Consider the following 21,162-nt stretch of genomic DNA (forward strand, 5'->3'; position numbering starts at 1 on the left):
GAGTTTTTTTTTTTATTTATTTATTTTGTGATGGTAATATGGTTCACTGATGTTATTACTGTATGGTAATGATTAACGTATTTGTGAAATGCTCAACAACTTTTGCATCCTCTCATTGGGTGTCCCAAGATTAACCAGCTTTAATTTAGCCGGGGGCGATTCAGGTCACCTTCTTCTTATGACTCCCAAATTTCAGAAGTACCACTGAAGGTAAAGAGAATGAATTTGAAGCTAAAGACACTACTGTTGAGGCAGTCTTTATTTCTTAAATGACGACAAGCATCAAGAGAAAAATCGATCTCAACATCGACAATCGACATAGAGGCGTACCTCAATTTTCACGTGAACCCTGATTTCCAAAAAAATCCGTGCTTTCTGGGGCTTATGCGGGAATCGAGATACGCCTTTACGCCAAAAGAGCGACGATACGTTCATTTACACCGGGAAGACCCTTGAAAATCAGTAAAGACGCAGCAGTAAAAGTAACAAATCATCACTGGTCTGTAGGGGTGCGAAAAGATTTGCGATAATTATCTAGGCGATATGGCTTGACTAGGATATGGGCCGGTGCTATATTCTTGGGATGGAATCTTAGTGTCATGCTAACCGAGTTTACGAGTAAAGAACCAACAGCAGACCGTATAATCCGTGGACACTACCTTGATTATAATTGGACTTCATTTTGCAAAAAGAAACTACCATTTCTAGCTCATTTTAGAAACAAAATAATTACCCTTATTGTTCATGCTCAAGCAGACACTTCTTCTCTTTTTTCTCTTCTTCTTCTCTTTATTTTCTTCTTCCTCTCTCTCTTCTTCTTTTTCCTCATTTCCGTTTTTTACGCTTTTTCCTGTTTTCCGTCTATCCCTCTTCCTTACCTTCTTTTTCTTATTGTTACTCATCTCCTTTCTTCTCTCTTCTCTATTTTCTCCTTTTTCTCTCTCTTCCTCTTCTCATTTCTTTTCCTCATATTCTCTTTCCATATCTCTTCTTTCCCTCCTTTTAATTCTTCTTTTTCTTTCCGCTTTTTTTCCTCTTTCCCCCTCTTTTCTTCCTCTTATTGTAGCCCTTTTTCTGCCTTTCCACTTTGCTTCTCCCAATGCAAGTAAGTGCTTTTAAAATGAGCGAAAAATAGTAGTTCCTTGTCGTAGATCTCTCAGTTCCTCTGAGGATCATTCATGATATTTTAGTTTTACTGGGTACAGACGTACAAAACTATTTCCCGCCAACATAATTTTTCAGTCAGTTAATAATCATTATTGACTTGATTAATGGGACGAAAGAAGGTATCGTAGGTCGTTATTTTAAAAAAAAATATGCATGGTGTCGAAACAGGGAGATTGATGTGTTACACGTTTGGTCCATTCCATGTTATACCGGCAAGCACTTGGTATTCAGCTCACCAGGAAATTCTTCGGAGCCATTCTAAATGCCTCGTTGTCATACTTTAATACTTTCCTGCTGAATACCTCTGCAGCCTCATAACATATTTCACGTTGCCAGATTGAGGCGAGTAATAGTTTGGTTTTAATATATGCAATAGCATGCTTTCTTGCTTTTTGGAATGATGTTACTAATTGGGTGTCTGCTTATATCATTTACATAATTAACGGATCACTTGAGTTCTAAGGTCAAATTAACGGGGGAAAGTGAATGTGGCCAATTGTGTGTGAAATGGTGTTTCGTCTGCATGGACGGTGGAGGGAACTTAATTGAAGCATGAGTCGGAATGCATTTAATTTTTTGTTACTTTTTTCGGCAACAGGCCGATTTTATCTTCCAATGTAAAATTTGCGCTTCTTTAACCTTTCCATTTGCATTCTGGTTGCTGCGTTTGGCGTTGCAGTCGGTGAGAGCTTCCTTTCAAGCGCGGCGTATTGTATAGTTATTCATTAGTGAAGTTCTCAGTGGTGGAATCTGGTTGATTTTTTAACAATCACTTAAGCCCGCAGTCAAATATTTCTCTGACTTGTTGGCCATGCTCATCGCGCGTTGAGCATTATTAACTTTCAAATTCGCTCTCAACGCACAAACTCTTTCATTAAAATCTACGGTCTCCCTGACACAGTGACGATCTTGCAAGTTGGCAGCACTGTTTTCCTTCCATTTAAATCTATTAAAAATATCGATTTTAAGGAGGCAAGCTACCTCACCAAGAATCGATTGTTTTACATGCATTTAAATAGTGAAAAAACACGCGGTTGCCAACTTTCCAGAAGTGCCACTGCCCTGACATCGATATAGCAGAGATTTACTTCACCTAAATGTCTGCCAAGTACAGCAAAAACTACGCTTTTACGCCAATGGAGACTCTCGGATTTTGCAACAGTGGATCTGCTCAATTTAAATGTATTTCAAACAATCGATAATATCGATGCACGCTGCGTTACTTGAAATCGATCTTTTATGTTGTATTTAAATGGAAGAAAAGCGATGTTGTCAACCTACCATTAAGTCGCCCGGTTCTTGCCCAGCACATTAAAATTACCTGATTAGAAAATGAATAAGTCGGCCACTGATTGGCTGACATTTAAAGTATTCGTAACTGTGCGCCTGCTGAGATACTGAGTTAAATGTCATCTACACGTCAATAAACAGAGGGCATATACCTACCTATAAAGCTTTGAAAAAGCGCATATCTCATAGATCATCCTGATACATTTTACGTTCTTTAATTGAAGGCTCCTTTGCATACAGATTATTTCTACGTGAGGACGTCAATTTATTAGTACGAAGCTAACGCAGCCATTAGTTCAGTTACTTAACTTGATCGAGAGAGTGATTAATTTACTCATCCTGAATAAGACTCGACCACAAAACATCGACAATATTTTCAACCTACAATACCGATGCAACATTACGGGTTTATTCCAATTCCCAATATTACTAGAAAATGTTGATGTAGAATATTTTCCCGTATTAAAGCGTTCCCACAATGTTTTTTGGCGCGCTCTAAAAAAAATCGCATGAATTTTCCAGAATGTTTATTTGCGAGTAAACTGTTTCCCGCCAGACTATTCCAAAAGAAAGATTATCTCATAGCATTACCATGCAGTATTTGAGAGAAGTAAAAATTTATAAGATACCTAATTGACAAGAAATTATTCAAAATACGGGTCAATATAGTTGGTACAGGCATAACACAATTTGTGGAAAGTTTAAACATATTTTAATCCTAGAATAAACAAATTAACTGCCGGCAAATTTCGTTCAGTTCATTTTTTAATTACAGCGCTCAAAACACTTTTAGGGAAACCTTTTCTTCCCCTCTGCACTTACTAAAAACATTAAAAAGTACGGACCATGATCCTTGTTTATCACGGTATTTTTCATATGTATCAGAAAAGAATCATTGCACGTAATACAAAGAGGTATTTGAACGTTCTGTTACCCATACATATTGGTGTTTTCAATAAACCATAGGAAAGCCCATGAATTCAAACATTTATCCTACAGTATCAATGCGCACAAATTTATTCATGCTTGAGAAAAGACTGATACATGATAAAAAAAAAATACCGAAAAGCACTTTCACAGCATCTTTATCTAATTTGATTTTTCCGCAGGTAAAACTGGGGGAGAAAAGCCAATTAGTTATGGACATGATAGAAGCGGCTAAGCTGACAGGAGAATTTGAAACAGATCCAAATGTATTGGCCAATAAAGTAAGTGTTTTAGGTCTCATTTTGTACTTCCTTACAGATCTTATTTCACTCGACAAAAAATTGAGCTTTTTTGTCCGTTTTTACCACTCCAAGTTGATGACAATTTTTGTGTTTGAAAAAGTCTCTTCATCCAGGCCGGATAAATAATTGCGCATGAGGAGCGATGCACCAAGCGCCATCAAAGCTAAAAAGAGGGGCAACGAAGAGTCCTCCTCTGTAATTTGTGCCAGAACCGAATGAAAAATGCGTAAATCTATTGACAGATACATCGTTTACTTGAAAGTCGCCTTCAATTATGCTGCATAGGCAACACACATACCATAGAGCGCGAACTACCATTCTAAAACTTACAATTATCTCCCTCTTGGGCTTTTTTGCTGAAATCAACAGACAATGCGTTGGTAGAACTACTAGCAGGTATCGTCCGCCTAAGATTCGCCTTCAATTTTGCCGCATATGCAACCAACAAACCGAGGAGCGCAAATAGAATATTTATTAGAAAAAATACACATTTTTATCGCTTCATAGCCTTTGATAAAGCCAATGAGGAATGCTAAACTATTTACAGACATTGTTAACTGAAAGTTTGCCTATTAAGGATACAATCTCTAAATGTTATTCATCTTGTGCACTACATTCAGTTGTATTTTTATGTTTCTAGATAATTGAATTAGCCATCGAAAGAGCGAAGAATATGCAGAAAGACTCAAATGATAACCAAAAACTTGTGGTGAGTCCGCATGATCAACTGTTCTCGTCTTTGCCTCTCTTACGATTTTCTAATTTTGGACTATGGTAGACTGTCCCACTTTCACAAAACCACGAAAAGTTGTTGATTATGACCGATAATCCGCAATCTGATTAATACAAAATAACGTAACATCTTATCAAATCGTGCAATGTAGCTTTTACTTGTCGTTTTTGTCTCGTTATTTCACCACTGTCTGTGTACACTGAATTCATTTCTAGAAAAATATTTTTAAATTTTTGATCCTCCGTAAATCTCACTCGTAGATTTTGTTTTTAATTAATATTGCTCCGTCTAATTCGTTTAATAATGTAGCCATTTTTAAGTTTCAGACCATTGAAGTTTTTTGATAGACATTTCAAATGTTCTCTCGTAAAATCATTGATGCTCATTATTTGTCCTTCAAGGTTTTTGTAATGTATAATTTTTTCATGTTGTAGGAGTCCAATCGAATTGGTAAAAGTCTAGAAAATAGCATGAAAACTGAAGGAATGGCTACAGAGGAATTTAAAAGCGAAGTTGACAATTCTACATTGAACATGTTATTGAATAACGAAGATAGGGCTAAGGTAAGAATACTATACTATATTTTAATGATTTTTTTCCTATTATTTGTAGTTAACAATGACCATTTCTTGATCAATAGCTTGGCTCGACAAGGTCTCACTATTCATTTACACAGGCATATCTTGAGTAAAACTCTTACTCATCTTAATTGGTACAGTGTAGAGTTCCGGCCTTCTTTCATGAGGAAAAATTCGCATTACAGAGCGTGTATAACCTTAGAAATTTGTTTTCCCCTCGCTGACGACCATGCTATAACAAGTCTATGTAAACAGAAGAAGCGCCATTTTAGTGTGGAAAAACTTAACATTTCAGTATTGACACTGCCCCTTCCAAGAATATGTTTCCAACATTTTGGCACAAAAACTCCAAGAAATTTGCAAATTAAACAGGAGTTTTGACGATATTAAGTATGCGTAAAGAATGCGGTTTCAGAGAAAAAATTATTCTTTAGTGTCAGTCCCTCATGGCCTAAATCATTTAAAATCACACCTAATTACATACTTTTTTGTTCTTTAGCTGAGCCAGGCGGAGATTTTAAACGCAATCTTGTCATCTCCGGATATTCTTGGACCAAACGCAAATCAAATCACGGTAAGTTTGAAATATATATGGCTTGTGGACCTAATTTATTACCGATGTGGACATATTACTTCTTCCGGTTCATTAAAGTTAGTACGTAAGTGCCATACTCGTAAGTGAAATAAATGATTATTCTAAATATTTTAACTATACCCCGGGTGAATTTCTTAGAATTAAGCACTTGTTGGGAGTTTTTCCAACACTTGCTTAGTCAAAAACTGGGAACATCTGAACGTAAACTAATGAAACAAGATTCGTGAGAATTTAGAGATTTTCATTTTCACGGTAGACTGTCCCGCACTCTCGCAGAGATAGTCAGCTTGTTAGTCCAAATGTTCTCTCTTTCATTTACTGTCATTTCAATCGATTTCGTTGAAATATGTCCATATTTTCTTACAGAGCTACGAGAAGAAAACTACGAAAAAACCGAAGAAGAAGAAACCTACGACAACAACTGCAGCTCCATTGCGGTTATTGGGACTGCTCGGGAACCTTCGAGTGAGTTGAATTATTATTAATTAATTATCTATATTAATTATATTATATTTAATTATAATTATTAATTATATTATAATTATTATTAATTGTTTATTTTTAACATCTCACAGGTATAATACCCTCGGTTTACTGGTACATATCACATGCCGATCTTACACTTGCAAATCGATGGTTGAAGTCGGAAAATTTGTATCTTCATTCCAAAGTTTCAAAGTCTCCGATTTGTTTCATTATTTTTAATGTTCATCATAAAAAAATAACCTTACTTCTTTGAAATGTCTGTTGATGATTTCGAAATAATGAAGAAAATTCCCTGAAAATTTCAAGGAAAACTGTTTGATAGTTCCTACTAGGGAAAACAATGAACGGAGATTCACGAAGGAGATTTTGAGTTATGCATTTTTTTTTAACCTCAGCCATCGATATTCATGAAAAATGAAGGAACTGGCTACTTTACCTTCACAATCTTGAAAATGTTGCTTTAAGACCCAGGATTATTTACACTTATTAACAGATTCGCGCTCCGCGGACCGGACATTGCTGCTTAGCGTATGCACTCGCAGTGCCTTCAATCATGTGCGTATGCAATACGGACAACCTTGGAGCTTGGAAGCTTGGGGTGGTATCATCAAGGCGTTAGTATCATCATCGCAACGGTCTGTCGCATCCGTCAATCGTGGTAGAATCCGAAAAGATCTTACCTCTTACTGAAAACGACATTATGTCGTTTTCTCCCATAAGACCAATGTAATTTTTCAGTTCAAATCCTCATTTTCCTACTACTCACGTTTTTCATAGTTTTAGCGTCAATCTTCAAAATTTCAATCGTTAGGATTTTGTTCTACGGAAATTGCGTTAAATTTTGAAATAATAGTCCGCAAAAATATATCGAGAACGTTCTTTTTTCCCCAGAACCCGCCGAGGCAAACTTCCTCTTCAGACTTCGGAGACTTTGATGAGAACGACCAACCAGATGCCACGAGCGATTTTGGAATGGATGACACCGTAAGTTTTCCCCTTCTTTTTTTTGTGTTAACCAGCCTAAAAATTATGGCCTCTATGTCATTTTGCCCGCGTCATTTTTTGCCTTCATTTTTACATATAGGCAAAAACAGCACATTCTGAAATAATGATCACATCCTCGGAAATGGTGGCTTCTATTTCGGCCATGTTTCTCTGCCTATTTCTGTGTCTATCTCTGCTTCTCTGTATGTTCCTCTGTTTCATCTCTGTTTCATCTCTGTTTTTATCGCTGTTTCAGTATGGGAGACCAATGAACGAGGGTCTTTTAGGAGCAGTCTTAGAAGTCACCAGAGCAATGTCTCGACTCATGGCCACTGTCGTTCAGGTTTATATTACTGTTACTTTTTCACTTTTGACATTTTTTTCGCAGCAAACTGTCTATCTTTTGTATTAGTAAGTCTCTAAATGTTTCAAGTATGAGCTGCACTCAATGTAAGGAAACTAGAGGGTCAGCAATTCATGTCAACGCCTACTCCGGTAAAGGATTGCCGTAAGTTCTTCTCGACTGATAGCAGGCCTCTAAAATAGTGTAACTGGAGGAGAAGAGGTTTAGGGTTCTCCATGATATACAGGGTGTCCCAGGATTAAATACGAATATTGAAGGAGTCGATTCTTCGGGTCGAAAAAAGACGTTTCAGTGGTATAAATTTTTTCCTAAAACGCTTTCCCTGGGCGCGACGACTCCCCAAAATTGGAGGAAAAAAATCGTCTTTTTAACACTGCGGCAATGTTTATCAACCAGTATTAATGAAAATTGGTAACTGGAAGTAATTTTTAGCGTTCTTTTCATTTTTGACCTCCAAAAAAGGTACCTAAAACTCATTTTAAGGGGGTTTGGGGGGGGGGGGGGTACCGAACCTAAAAGTGGCCAAAATTAATGTTTCTAGCGACAAAAATTGATTTTGACGGCACCCCAAGATTCAGCGTTGAAAAATATTGAGAAAATGTAACCTGCGTTTTTTCGCTATAACTCATCGTTTTCGAGATAATAGGGACTGATAGGGAATAATAGGAGCTGATAATAGGGGGTAATGGGGCCCCCACGGAAAGCGTTTTTCGAAAAAAAGTTATACCACAAAAACGTCTTCTTTCGACCCAAAGAATCGATTCCTTCAATATTCGTACTTAATCCTGGGACACCCTGTATGTAACACTCCCGGAAGAGGTGTGGGAGAGAAAGGATTTCAATGGCGTCACTCGAGGAAATGGGAATAAAATTGATCTTTGCGCACGTAACAATCTGTGTGCCAAATTGTGAGTTTTTTAAGGGGAGGGAGGAGCTCATCCTCAAATAATAATCTTAAAAGCTGTTGTTAATTTTCCTTTTTGTTAAGTTGAGATACTATCCTCTGATTAATTTTGTTTAAGTAGTATCGTTAATGGGGAAGAGGGCGCGAGCTCGAGTTTACAAGTGCGTCTCAAGGTGGAAAATTGAGATAAAAAAATATAAAAGATATATAAAAATAGCTTTAGTTTATTATTTGAAATACGCCCTTTTTGTATGCGTCTAAAACACTTGACCATCTTTGCCCACCACCTTGTTCTCCGAGAGGTTATTTCAATGAATGTCCTAAAATTATGTGTATTTCGATTTCTTTTGTTTCAGGGAGCAACGCGATCACTCCGGAATTTCTTACGACAGAGAACAAGATCATTAACAGACTTTTTGGCCTCGGGTTCTGCTGGCTGATATAACAATTAGACATATGTAAAGGAAAATCGAGATCGAAAGTAATTTTCTCATTTTTCAAAAGGCTATAATGGCGGATGGCCTCATTTACTGCGTTCCTGTGATTATTTCCTCGTTCACTATCATATCATGGTTGTGATCGAAATCTTGCGAATATAATAAGCGAGTATCCTAGTACCATTAGCTGTAGCCACACTGAAATAAAAGGGCTGGGTGGTTTCGACATAACCAACAACGCTGGTGCATAAATTTAACTTATTGGTGCTTTAGCAAACTTATTTTGGTTGTAAACAACTTATTGGAGTTGTGCTTTAACTTATTGGTGCAGCACCGATCAGTTGGGGCGTAACTCCAAAAAGTTAAAGTATAACTTTAATAAGTTTGCTGAACAATATCAATAAGTTATTGCACAACACAAAGGGGTAGCGGTGTTGATATCATCCAACCCTTATTTTTCAAAGAAAGGCAATTCCTCCAAGTTGGCAGCTCTTGTTCACATTCAAACGATGTAAAACAATCGATATATTTCGAGGCAAGCTGCCACGTATGGATTCATTACTTGTAGTGGCATTACATGGAGGAAAAACAGTAATACCTACTACTGGCGGTGGTGAGGCGCTTTAATGATCGATCATCGATATTTCCCCACTTGAAACTATGGTAAAAAATCGATCATTGAGGTGTTCGTTGCGAACACCCTTCTATCGATCCTTTTCCATAAATTTAAATGGCAGATCAATCGATTTATCGCAAAGCACGCCACGCCATTGATCACTTGTGAGAATCGTCACTTTCCAGTGCTTCGTTGTTAAATTCCAATCAATGCATGGCCTTTCACGTCATACTGTGGCAATTTTAAAATACACAAGGGATCGCAATACCTAAAAATCCTACAATTTTTAAATCTTCAAAAATCATTATACTTAAATTCGTTCTCTTGAAACAAAATGAAGAAATTAATGGATAAAATGGACATTTTAAAGTAAAAAATCGACGTGAGTATATTAGCTTGTGCTTTTGGAATTGCCAATGTTTTGATGCGGTGAAACTATTTGACCACGTATCTCTGTTTGCAAAGTTGCGGATTTTCTGTCTCATTCTACTCTTTCGAGAAATGATTCATCGTCACTAATGTTATTCTTCCGTAATTTTCTCCGTCCTTTTCAAAATGTTTCGTGGAGATTTTGTACGAACATGTCTAATAAATAAGCACTCTTTGAAAAGAGTGAAGGCGGAAATTTTGAACGTGCAATCGGGATACATGTTTTCTTAGTTTTACCTTAAATTTCCTTTCTTTGCATGATATTTTGAATATCGAGCTAAAAGAAAAACCTCGTCGTTTCTCCTTATTTTTTAATGAATACATAATTGCTTGGAAAAAAAATCAGATCTGTGATGGAAAACTAATATTTCAGGGTTTTTTTTTTTTCAAATATATGGCGAAAATCAAAAATGTAAATAGGAGAATTATGATCCTCTAAAATCTTTTAGTGAGAGCCAAAAACTTGTAAGCTATACTATGAGATTTACTTGGCTCCAATAAATACATTAATTAATATGTTTTTCTCATGTGGGTGTGGTAATAAAAATGATGAGTGATCTTCTATGAAAATCACTGTATGCATATTTAATCGGTACTGAAGATGTGCAATAAGTATAGGTGACAATATTTTTGCCACAAGGAAGATTTTAGATTATAAGTCAGTCTAAAACGATATTTAAGACCTTCTTTTTCTCTAAATTTGTCTTCTCCTTTTAAAAATAATACGAAATTAAGACTGATTAAATTTCTCGCGCTTTTTCTTTAGTATTTATTTGCTATGAAAATGGTGTCAAAAGACTTAGTTCAGTTGCAGAGGATAGCCTCTATTTATTATTCGTCATTTCCGTTGAATTTTACTCGAATTTAAACCACTTAGAATAAATACAAATGCTAATCAAAACGACAATGTTTTAATCAATTCATTTTTAAGTTTGTTCCCGACAAAAAACAAATCGCATCTTTGGAATGAGCTCAGCGTTAATCTAATTAGTTGAGTATCAAAATCAAAATGTATCTTTCTTTCTAGTACTTTTTAGCACTACAGATGATGAACTCTACTGAGTGTACGTGAAAGTAAAGAAAACATATTTTAGTAATTTTAGGTGTGTTTACTCTGTCTATCATCGGTGCAAATATCCATTGACTCATGACACAAACCAAGGGTTTCATTTTCTCCGCGGTTTAAGCACCTTTACAAATATTCAAGATGATTTCGAACATTAATGGTAAATTTACACGGCTGAAGAGAGCGAAAGAAAGAGAAAAAATTAGCTAGAAAAAACGGCCAGTTCTCAGATCGTCCGGGTCTCCCGCGCTAACTCTTGCCTTGAATAACACAACTATCTCGCAGTGGCGTGGCGAGAATTGCGATGTATCGATTGTTATGCCGTTTAAACCTATGGTAAAGAATCGATTATTAAGGTGTCCGCTGCGAACACCCTGTTTATCGATCCTTTTCCATAGGTTTAAATGGCATAACAATCGATATATCACAATTCACGCCACGCCACTGCTATCTCGGTTGTGACTAGGCACTGCAAGCATCAAATAAGTTGCATGTTTGTTATACTATCCACAATCCACATAGAAGTAGGCACGCATGACGCCTTTCCAATAATCTGTTTACGCCTCCTTTTTCTCTTCTACTTCATTTGCATGTCCCGGTGTGTGATGATAACCATGTAGATGGTGAAAGTCGCAAAAAAGCGTGCAATTGATCACAATCCTTAAAACCACACCTGTTCCATTTTTTTTAAAGAAACAAAAACGATTCGAAAATTTTTCAAAATTTTCTGCGTATGGTAAAGAGCTTTATTAATACTCCAAAAGGTGGTTTTCCATTTGAAAAAAAATGCGACCAAAACACCTACAACGTCGCAAATCAAGACACGTTTTTCGCAACTTTCACTATTGTTATGAGATCAACCGGTTGTGTGTGATTTTTTCTCGTTTTTTATTGATCTGTTACCTTAAAAAAATATCGTCATGGGCGCCTTGTGCTCAATGTTTGTAAACCTTGTACATAAAAATGAGGGTTTTTAATAAACCAGATGTTATCCATACACAGGTGTTCTGTTTTCTGACTAAATCATTGATTCCTTTTGAAAGAAAAAAGGTCCCGAAACTTACAATTTCAGAGGTTTACAGAAAAATGTATAATACTGAACTAAAGGTCGGCATCGCGGACTGGGAGATCGAGCGAGATTTTGTTTTTAAATCTTAATTTTTTTTTATTTTGATTTTCATAAATCCTAAACGAGTTGATATAAATAATTTGCGAATTAAGAAACCCCTCTTGTCCTGCTATCTGTAAAAGATATGCAACATTTCCGTAAAGAAGTTATGGAAAACAACCGACATCAAATTTTTTTGTAATTCTCAAAATCACCCATATTGATGCTGAAAACAGAGTAAACTGCAAAATATGCGACATGAAAGATAAATACCTCAATTTTGCGGTTAGGGGTTGAAAGGGGTGGAAGATTGAATGAAGAAGACAAATTTATCAGTGTGTTTGTACCTGGTAACCGGCGATGTTTGTTATGCACTTGTTTACTTTTCTACTCCTGCGTTTAAATCACTAAAAAATGCAAGATCAAATAAGCGTAAAGTGCTGATAGATTATAAAGATAGTAGTGGGCTATGCCACCTGGCCGTTAGGCGGCCCAACCCCCGAAGGGCGCTTTGCACTCTCTTGCGCTCGCTTCGACAAAAGAGCAACCCCAAAAAAATGAAAAGATTTTCATACCCGACTTTCATTCGTCCAATCTCCCAATGACGGGGAGCGATTGGACCGAAAAGAATCGCATGAAAAAAAATCGTCATTTATTTCAAACTTTACGACAAGACTTAAACGAAACGGAACGAACGGAACTGAGCGCTTCGTTCCTTCGGATATGTAGTCTATAGCAAAGGAGTGTACCTTCGATTCACTTACTTTACCCCACTAACAGACCAAGATTCAACATTTCCCGCTTTGTTCAAATTTTGCCCCCCTTTCTAAGCTCCCCGACACAGGAGCACAGGAAAAAATTTCATGAGCCTCCCTGCGCTGACCGCAGCGCGCATGGTGCACGATCCGCCTTTCGTTATTACACTTCATCTAGCGTTGAGAATTCGCTTTCACACGACCAGTGTGTAATTTTAAAAGTCGAAAATTAAAAAAAAATTTGAACGATGTAGAAGTTTCTCCACCAGAGAGCTCTCCCCGCTACTAATCGTTCACCATCCGCCCGCCGGGAGCGCCACGGCGTGCTGCCAGCTCGAAACGCGCTCTGACGCCTACAAACCTAAGGGGCTACTTCACGCACTGCGCAATGCTTGAAGTAGCCCCTTAGGTTTGTAGGCTCCAATGTGCGTTTCGAGCTGGCAGCAAGCCGCGCCGCAGCGTGCCATTAACTTGCCCACAATTAATAGGTCCGGGTGTTAAAATCTTGGCAATTTGACATTAAAGTCGAAAGAGCCTCCCAAAATTTCGCCCCTTTTTCGGTATTCGATTCAACCATCGAACGAAGGTTTAAGAGGAAGCTTATAATAACAGAAAACTCAGGAAAAAATTTCAAGATGATTTTAGGAACCGTTTTCGAGTTATGAGGGGCCAAAGGGGTCAAACTCCGGCCTTATTTTTCGCCATTTTCTGTTAATTGATGTGTCTGCGGGGTTGTTATCGGTTTATACACATGTCATACACACCGGTTCCTACGTATTTTTACACTCAAAATTGAGTTTTAATGTTGACGAGTCGATATATCGATCGGTTAAATCGATTTTTAAGATTCTTCACGGACAATCGACGATTTTTTTAGGTTGAAATTGTTCATTTTTGATTAATGGATGACTAAATGCACCTAACATGACTGTAGTACACCGACACCTACATATTTTTTCTTGTAGAATCGATTTTTATTGTTAACGAGTAGACATATCGATCGCTTTTATCAAATTTTTGCAATTTTTTAGGAAAATCAATGATATATTGGTATTGAAATTGGTTATTCTCCATCCGAGAACAACCAAATTTTGGGTTGGAACACATTTCCCGTTGGGTCGATTTCCAGTTGAGTCAAGTTTTCGATTGGGGCACATTTCCGGTCGAGTAGAAATTAAGATTTTCGATTTCCGGTCAAGTGAAATTTCGGGTGGATAACGAGTCCCTTGATTGTGGTTTCCGGTCGGTCAGATTTCCGATCGAATCAAATTCAATCGAGTCAAATTTCCGTCAGGGACACGTTACCGGTTGGAAACAGTTTCCAGTTGGTTTAATTTCACGTCTTATACGAATGAACGGTTCCAATGAATTCATTCTAGGGTGTACGAACGTTGATATGAGTGCCCCAGTTCCGATGTATGTCATCATCAGTGCCCAGAAAGTAGGAATGAAAACTTCAAATGAGTTTTTCTCACAACTTGTTTTTTCGGTATGTGCCCTTTTTCCGGAATGCTCCTCAATTACATAACGAATAGATTCCCATGGCAACATCAATTCAACAGCAAGAAAACGGTAAATATTAGATGGGATTTTGGTCCCATTGTCCCCCTTCCCCCTCCCTACCCGGTTTCTCGTGAAACCGTTCCTACACTCATCTTGAAATTTTTCTCTGAGCTTTAGTTCATTATAAGCTTCCATTTCAAACTCTATTATGCGGCCGACTCAAATGCCCAAAAAGCGGGTCATTTTTGGAGAGCCTCATGGAAAATTTGAAAGTGAATATTTCAAGAAACGATAGTGATTTGTTCTCCTTTAATAAATATAATAAGAGCTGAGATTTTTAAACATCACAAACGAGACTCGTAGCCTGGTAGTTACACCGTCGATATGATTAAAAACAAAAAAGAATCTAAGAATTATTTTCAAGGTATAAAAGGTGAATGACTTTTGGAAACAGTGAACAGTGGATCAAAGAAGGAATCATTGTCAAGAAAAAAGGTCGGGGGCGCGCGAGGACTGTGAGATTGTAGCGTAGCGGTCGGTCGATGGACCGCCTGCATGAAAAGTTAGAATACCAAAAATACGGTGATGCAGGACTTATTGCATCGTGTTTTTATGCGGGCGCAAGTGACCTCCGTCATAGCATCTCATACCGTCCATAGCGGTCGGTCAAATGCCTGAACGGCAAGTCAGAGTATCAAAAATATGGCGGTGTAGTGGACTGCAGTACTTATTGTAGCACGAGCAGAGATAAGCGGTTGCTTCCGTTTGCTCAATAAACCGATATATTATTAAACTATCTGCAAGATTGATTGTGTGATTGTTCACTTCGCATTCAATAATTGTAGAAGACTGATTTTCATATTTTTCGTCGTGTTAATAATTGTATAAAATAATTGATAATAATTTTTGATATTGTTAATAATTGATATATGCGTTAGTAATTGTATTTTACATGATTACCGTATTTTATAAGTAAAGATAATTTCATCCCTTGCTCATGCATGAGCATGTTATGATGGCAGAGATTGGAATGCGGAAGAATCTCTATTTAAAAGGCTGCAACGATACAAAAGTCCCGATCATGTTTTGAATTTTTGCTGAAATGCATTCTGACGGAGAAAATTTGTGGCAAAATTTAATGTTATCTTTTCCTTTGACGTATAAGCGATTCTCAAAGACAGAGAGGGAAATGTCGATAACACTTCCATTTGATGGGCTGTAACTGGTGAAAAAAATTTCATAAATCAAGCCATGAACGCATTCTAACACCCTTTCATCGGTAATATCTTTATTTAATGAGCTAAAAATCATCAACCTTTTATATAACAAGCCATGGTTGCATGTTAGAATACATCCAGTGGGGCTGGACAAATTCTTGAATGACATTAGTGTATGCATTTTTCTTTCCGCGATTAAGGCTTAAATCAAATTGCAGAGGATCTCTATGATTAACTATTACATATTATATTCTAAATTATGCTTTGAGGCTTTTGCTGCAGGATAGTTAAAAGATAGGAATACGGGGTAAGAATTTTAAAATGGAATCTTTTCATAACAAATTTTCCTATTTCATTCCTGGCTTTTGTAATATACTTATGGATTAATATACCTACTGTATTTTTAAGATTATTTAGGTACAAATACTAATTTTTTCTACAGCCCATACGGCTTCTCACTTTAAACCATGTTACTTGACACATTTTGACGAGGTGCGGGCTTTCAAAGAGAAAATTTTCTTTCGTTTTACTTTCCTTCCACAGCTGTATGCGTAAATTACGTAAAACTAGACGCAGCCCACATTTCATGAGAAGAAGAGCAGAACATACATAATTTTCACTAATATATTTACCACACTTAATTTTGCTACATAATTTCGGCATTGCACCCAGGAAACCATGTATTTAGGTATGTTAGGCTTGTGATATTACAGATTTTTTGTCGCATATCATTCCATCGAAAGACGAATGGTCATCGTTTTTGTTCCAAATTCAGTGTGCTCCATCAGAATTCTTCTTTTCGCACCTAAGCATCTAAATTTCCTACCCCAGAGGACAAATCATTGAAGTAGGCTAGAGGAAACTCTACATATCACTCTCAAATACATAATTTAACGAATTAGAGTGCCGGCAACGTTGCAATACATTTAAATAATGTATTTCACGGGAAATTGTCGATGTCGCAATAAAATCGGTTATGGTTTACTTCATCGGCACAATAGGCAATGCTGAAATTAAGTTAATATGGAAGAGAAACAATCGGTGTCGCATGCGACGGATAGACGATTTTCATTCTAACACCTGGATGCAACTATTCGGGCTCCGTGGATGTCCGTGTTGCATACGCACGGGAGTGAAGGCGTTTTGACCTCAGGCACTAACCGCCTCACTAGTGGCACTCAGTAGAGATGGTTAGTGCGGGAGGGCCATACTAAACGTGGAAACATTATAAGCTGTTATCGATGTTAGTGCGGAAAGTTAAGGTCTTGGAAATGGTTTCATTGATTTTTCAGTAAAATTTGCGTTTAGAAGCACCCCATAAAATTTATGCTGTCGAAAATTAACATCAAAATTTGCAGTTTCAGTCGAAATTTCCATGTCCAACCTCTCCGAAAGACTCGTTTTATTGTGCAGCAGGCTTGATTTACCGCGAGGATCCAAAATGACAGAGTGCCTTCAATTCCTCATTTATACCTCGATAAAATCTCTCAGGTATGGATAGTCGCTCTACAAATCATGCCAGGCATGTCGCCATATCAAAACTGAAGCACAGAAGATACCCACATCCTTCGTCTGCACGCAACTATTCGTCCTTATGAGATATCTTTGTAATATAAACAAAGAATTGAAAGAATCGAAAGCGCTCTGTCATTTCGGATCCTTGCAGCAAAGTTCGCCGTTGGCGCCGCGCCGAGAGTGAAGTGCGATGAGTGCCTGGACAGTCGAAACGCCTGCACTTCTGTGCGTATGCAACATGGACATCCATGGAGCCCGAATAGTTGTATCCAGGAGTTAGAATGAAATTTTTATAGTGTTCGTTGCATTGGACACTAATGAGGGGCGCTCCGCTCGTCTCTCTTACACTGTGACTTAATTTCAACGTTGCCTATTGTCTCTGATCTAGGAACGACGAATGCGGGGAAGTCGTTTCATGGTCACTTCAGGACAAATTCGAGCGTGCATGCATCTCAACATACTTGTGATTTGTCTCGCGTAAGAGTTAGAATAAAGTCCACTGAAAAATGTTAATCAGCCTGCGGTTAAGTAACAATAATAATTAATAGAGCCCATGCAGCAAGGCCCGAAGCTTATAGAATGTACAGCTTACGTTACTGATTCCTTCAGGATAATCGCATCGTAGCAACAATGGACTGATATCATAAAAAAATGAGTCTATGGTGAAATATTTAAAAGTAGCCCCCTAAAGTTTTGGCATCAAATCCTAGGAAAGGCGTTGACTAAAATCAAGTAAACGTTCCTTCTTAGGTTTTTTTTTTCGTAAATCTTCTGTACGTAAGTATTCGAGTTTCAAACATCTCTCACAAACATATTCACTAAAATGTTGTACAGTCAAGCTTGAGGAATGCAATACACATATATATAGAACAAATTAATGAGTAGAATCTGTATTCAACATTGAACAGGAGATTTAAATAGTCGATAAGATTGACTCGAAATAAGATAGACAACTATAACCATGATTAGTTCCAGTGTACAGATTCGAGCACATATAAAACTAAAGTCCTTCAGTAGCTCTCCAATCAACATGAGTAGTTCAAAAAAGTACATATTTTTGAATTCTGAATAATTAGGTAATCAAGCCGCAATTTCATTCGAACATGGAACGTCTAGTGTAAATGAAGATAAGTGCAAGAAATGGGGAGCTGAGGAGCTTAAAGCACAGTTCATCAAAGTTTTAGAATAGAGCTTGTCGAATATATAATTATTCGTGCTCCCTGGTAGTATTGTAATCCATGCCGTGAATCTTTGAAATGAGGACACGCGTGTGAATTGTGATAGTATTTTTGAAATGGTGTTTTTTTTAAAAATATTGATGGAATATATTTAAAAAAATAATTTTTGAGAATTAAATTTGACAATATTTTTACAATCATATCTTCGTATGTGAGAAACAGTTTTGAAATGGGTAGTTTTCTTCAACATATAAAATGGGTTACACTTTGCATAATGAGGGAACACCACAGTGGCGTTGAGTGAATACTCGATTATCGATATCTTGCCTTTTGAAGCTATGGTAAAGAATCGATTACTAAGTTGTTCGCTGCGAACACCCTGATAATCGATCTTTTTTCATAGGTTTGAATGGCGTATCAATCAATATATCGCAAAGCACGCCACGCCACTAGAACACCATCTCGGGCTCGTTTTAGGAACAGCGTAAGAGCCATTAGTTTCCCCTAGGGCACACCCTAGAGAGGGTACGTGCATGTCAGTAATTTTAGAGGTTCAGCCATGATGCTTTCAGGGCCCAAAAAGGCAGCCACCCTATGAACTCAAGTTATTCAGAATGATTTATTATTATTACAATTGTTACGCCTCTAGTTTGCACTGAAAAAAAAAAATCTCGGTGTAATTACTAAGAAAAGGGTAAAATTACCAAGAATTCGGGGTTCTATTTGATCCCAGTTTTTTCTTGGTAAAATTACCATTTATGGAATTGGTAATTTTACTGATCCCCGGTATTTATTACACACCAATATTTTTTATGGACTGTGGTAGAATTACCGAGATAAAATGGCAAAGTTACCGGGAATTGATCACCAATAAAAGTGGTATTCTTACCTGAAAAAAAAACAGTAAAAATACCGGTTTTTAGGTAAGCTTACCAGTCTATCTTGGTAAAATTACCAATAATTGGTAAAAAAAAAAGTGAGATGGTAAAGATACGAACGGACCTTGGTAAAAACACCGAGAATTTTTTTTCAGCGTGCGAAGCACATATTTGACTCAGTTTGAGCATAAATTCACTCATTCTTGAGGTATAGGACGCTCATTTATGAATATTCTCTGCCATTTTGCTTTGATATTGGTATCTGCAGGTAGTCAGCGGCATTTTTCTAGTGTTTTTCGTGTTTGCAGGTTAGCTGCCCTTTTGTACCCCAAGAGCTCCATATTTCGAAATTTCCGTACTCTCCCCATCTAGATACTCTAATTTCCCTATGCCACTAGGTGATTTGGACGTATTTCTGCCAAACGGAACTATGTGCATTATAATGTGATCCTTGTTATGCATCGATTCTTATAGGCCTCAGGGCTTATGTCTCAATGCACATAGTTCTGTTTCAGAATAGTCCATTGAATGGTTGAGTCAAAAATAGGGTGGTTCCTAAGTAGAAAATGAGGTCCTCGTAGCTTGAAGAAATGTTATACAAGCATGTTGTGAATTTTATTATCAAAATTATACTATTTTTTAGGTAATTTCCATTTTGTAGCACGTTTTAAAACTATTTTGAAAAAAATCCGGGCGGCAGGGTGGCATACGCTCCGCAATTAAATCGTGGAGCGGTAGGATAAAAACACCCCGGCTCAATATAGCAACATTGGGAGCTTGGAGGAGAGCCTTTCTTAGGCATCGAGGCCGACTGGTGAGGTGCGGTGGTGGCAACTTGGCAATTCTTTATTCACGACTCGGGCTAATACCTTTTATGGCGTCGTTCTTTCTTCCAGGCCAGCTTGTGCCGCCGCCGCCGCCGCCGGCGCTGGCCCCTCTTGACACATATCACCACACAGTGGTAACGCATTAGCCTCCACCGCTGGATGCAAATCGCCCGACAGCAGATGTTGCATGAGGAAATAAACAACGAGCACTCAGCCTCTCAAAAACACGTCCAATCCAAACACACGCCCGATACCCAACCTCGTCGCCGATCCAATCGAACATCTGGGCCGTCTTCCTGTCTCCCCGAAATGATCGAAATTTGAATATGTGATCGTCCACAAAAAAAAGGCTCTCAGTACACATGGACTGAGTTAAGCAGAATAAAGGAACCAACCCACATTTTGGAAAAAATTGAGTTATGAGTGGTTTTGAACTCAACCACTGCTCTACTATCTATCGCTAAAAATTCAAAGTTTTTGTTGGAGCAAATTTCGCAGAAATTGAACTTGAAGTTTATTTTTTACATTGAGTAGTATGCAGGAGCCAAACTTTAAACGTCTTTTTCTCGGTTCGATCCCGATGTGGCTTGGTTCCTTTCTGTTTAACTCCGTCCACCTGAGCCTCAAAATTGGGTTATTTGAAGAAGAGCGAAATTGCCCTTTGAAAAATTAATTGTAAAATTGAATCGGGACTTGCGAAAACAGCTAATGTCCATTTTTACAGTCTTCGGTTTTTTTGAGTTGATAATAATTTTAAAGAGTTGATTCAACCCCGAAAGTGATGAGAGGACTCGTGCTGCGATTGAGGTACCCGGAGACGAGTATTAATGCCACTTTCGTGGCTGCATCCATCTCCGAAAATTGTTATCAACTCAAAAAAACTGAAGACTGGAAAAATGGACATTAGCGGCTTTCGCACGTCCCGATTCTATAAGAGTCCGGGTATTAACTTCTAAAGTCAAAGTACCACGAGTTTACTTGGAATGGCCGTATAACAGAAAAAAAGTTTCAGGGTACTCCCCTAAAATTATGGCATTTCCCCATTTTGTTGGACGATATGGAAATTTCAAATTAATTGTGGTAGCCCCGCAACTCAAGTTGGGGTAGTGCCGCAATATTTGGGTCATAGGTAACCTAATTTATCTGGCTACCACAATTTTAAGCTCCCCAATCAAGTTGGGTATTAACCCCAACCTCTTTTTTTCCGCGATGATTAAGCTAATTTCTCGTGAGGAGTAAGTAGTTGAAATAGATCAAAATATACAATCAATTTTTGATGTTTTATTTAAGGTAGGTTGAGGAA

The 21,162-nt window shown here is 37.7% G+C and overlaps 1 protein-coding gene across 2 annotated transcripts in view; it reads left to right on the forward strand.

The window, feature by feature from the left end:
* The window catches only part of LOC109033769 (uncharacterized), a 74,257-nt gene extending 64,062 nt beyond the window's left edge, over nucleotides 1–10,195 (forward strand). For both annotated transcript variants that reach the window (XM_019046540.2, XM_072296714.1), the window contains 8 exons: nucleotides 3,567–3,665; nucleotides 4,327–4,395; nucleotides 4,854–4,982; nucleotides 5,497–5,571; nucleotides 5,959–6,057; nucleotides 6,970–7,062; nucleotides 7,319–7,405; nucleotides 8,687–10,195. In XM_019046540.2, the coding sequence (XP_018902085.2) occupies nucleotides 3,567–3,665; nucleotides 4,327–4,395; nucleotides 4,854–4,982; nucleotides 5,497–5,571; nucleotides 5,959–6,057; nucleotides 6,970–7,062; nucleotides 7,319–7,405; nucleotides 8,687–8,770 (735 nt within the window). In that variant the 3' untranslated portion in view covers nucleotides 8,771–10,195. The remainder of the gene's footprint in view (nucleotides 1–3,566; nucleotides 3,666–4,326; nucleotides 4,396–4,853; nucleotides 4,983–5,496; nucleotides 5,572–5,958; nucleotides 6,058–6,969; nucleotides 7,063–7,318; nucleotides 7,406–8,686) is intronic.
* Nucleotides 10,196–21,162: the final 10,967 nt, after the last annotated feature.

The sequence above is a fragment of the Bemisia tabaci genome, chromosome 2 (genome assembly GCF_918797505.1).
Source record: "Bemisia tabaci chromosome 2, PGI_BMITA_v3".
In the NCBI taxonomy this organism is placed as follows: domain Eukaryota; kingdom Metazoa; phylum Arthropoda; class Insecta; order Hemiptera; family Aleyrodidae; genus Bemisia; species Bemisia tabaci.